General features: G+C 45.5%; 1 protein-coding gene across 1 annotated transcript; it reads left to right on the top strand.

Moving 5' to 3' along the window:
• Window positions 1-337: 337 nt before the first annotated feature.
• Window positions 338-859, top strand: LOC137817594 (fasciclin-like arabinogalactan protein 11). The gene has a single exon (XM_068620877.1). It carries the CDS (start codon window positions 338-340, stop codon window positions 857-859), a length of 522 nt encoding a protein of 173 aa, XP_068476978.1.
• The last annotated feature ends 318 nt before the right edge of the window (window positions 860-1,177 follow it).

Below are 1,177 nucleotides of genomic sequence, written 5' to 3'. Positions count from 1 at the left end.
TAATTCTTGATGATGGATTAGCTTCACTGATCTCGGTTTGAGCGTTAATTGTAATGGGATTCGGCCATCGGCCAAATCATCATGGCATGGGTCGGCCATCGGCCATATTCCAGTAGTCTCGGTCGTCTCGGCCAAGTCTTCTAAGGTATCGGCCTCTCCGCCAAGTCTTCTAAGGTCTCGGCCCCTCGGCCGTCTCGGCCAAGTCTTCTAATGAGTCGACATCGAGGTGCCAAACGACTCCGTCGATAAGAGCTCTTGGGAGTCATCAGCCTGTTATCCCCGGCGTACCTTTGATCCGTTGAGCGAGAGCCCTTCCACACGGGACTCCCGGATCACTATGGCCGACTTTCGTCTCTGTTCGACCAGTCGGTCTCACAGTCAGGCAGGCTTATACCATTACGCTCACGAGCAGAATCTTAGCTTGAGCCTACCTTCGCACACCTCCGTTACTCTAACCAACCCAGTGAGAACCCTTGCAGGGGCTAAACCTGGAAAAGTGGAACTGAATGTGATAAGTTACGGAGGGAGTGTGAACATCTCAACGGGTGAGGTTAACACCACCATCACTGGCATTGTATACACAGATAAACATCTCGCTATTTACAAGGTGGGGAAGGTGCTTCTTCCTATGGACTTCTTTGCAGTGGCGAAGGCACCAGCAAAGGGACCATCTTTGGCACCAGAACCTTCTGCAAAGGCTCCTAAAGCGGATAAGGAGAAGCCAGTGTCTCCAGATTCCTCAGAATCATCTGAGATTAATTCCACAAACAACAACTCCGGCACTGTGAAAATCAACTTACAAGGAAAGTGGGTGTTCCATGTTCTTGGAGTACTTCTTGTGCTTACATTGTCATCATGATGAATTTTCAAACACCCAGCCGTTACATACTACTCAGTTAATATTCAAGTGTGCTATGATTGAAAGGCTTGAGTGAGTACTATAGTGGTGAATTATCAGTATATATATCTGAGATTGCTGTATTCTTCTGTGTTCGGCTACTTCAATGTTATGCACATTTCAATAGAGGTTGTTTCAATGTTTTGTAAGTTTACGTACGTACTTTGAAGAAAAAATTTCATGGAAACTGTGTCTGGAATTTACGGGTTAACTCCTTCAATTTGTTAGGCTAATTGCGAGTTTTAAGTAATAAATACAGAAATGGAAACTTCAATGAAT

Source organism: Phaseolus vulgaris, unplaced genomic scaffold, assembly GCF_000499845.2.
Source record: "Phaseolus vulgaris cultivar G19833 unplaced genomic scaffold, P. vulgaris v2.0 scaffold_240, whole genome shotgun sequence".
Lineage (NCBI taxonomy): Eukaryota > Viridiplantae > Streptophyta > Magnoliopsida > Fabales > Fabaceae > Phaseolus > Phaseolus vulgaris.
The sequence above is the reverse complement of the archived record's forward strand: the minus strand, read 5'-3'. Positions and strand labels throughout refer to the sequence as shown.

What these genes read in the sequence shown, in the direction of transcription:
- LOC137817594 (XM_068620877.1), top strand. Translation starts at nt 338, where the DNA reads ATGGCCGACTTTCGTCTCTGTTCGACCAGTCGGTCTCACAGTCAGGCA.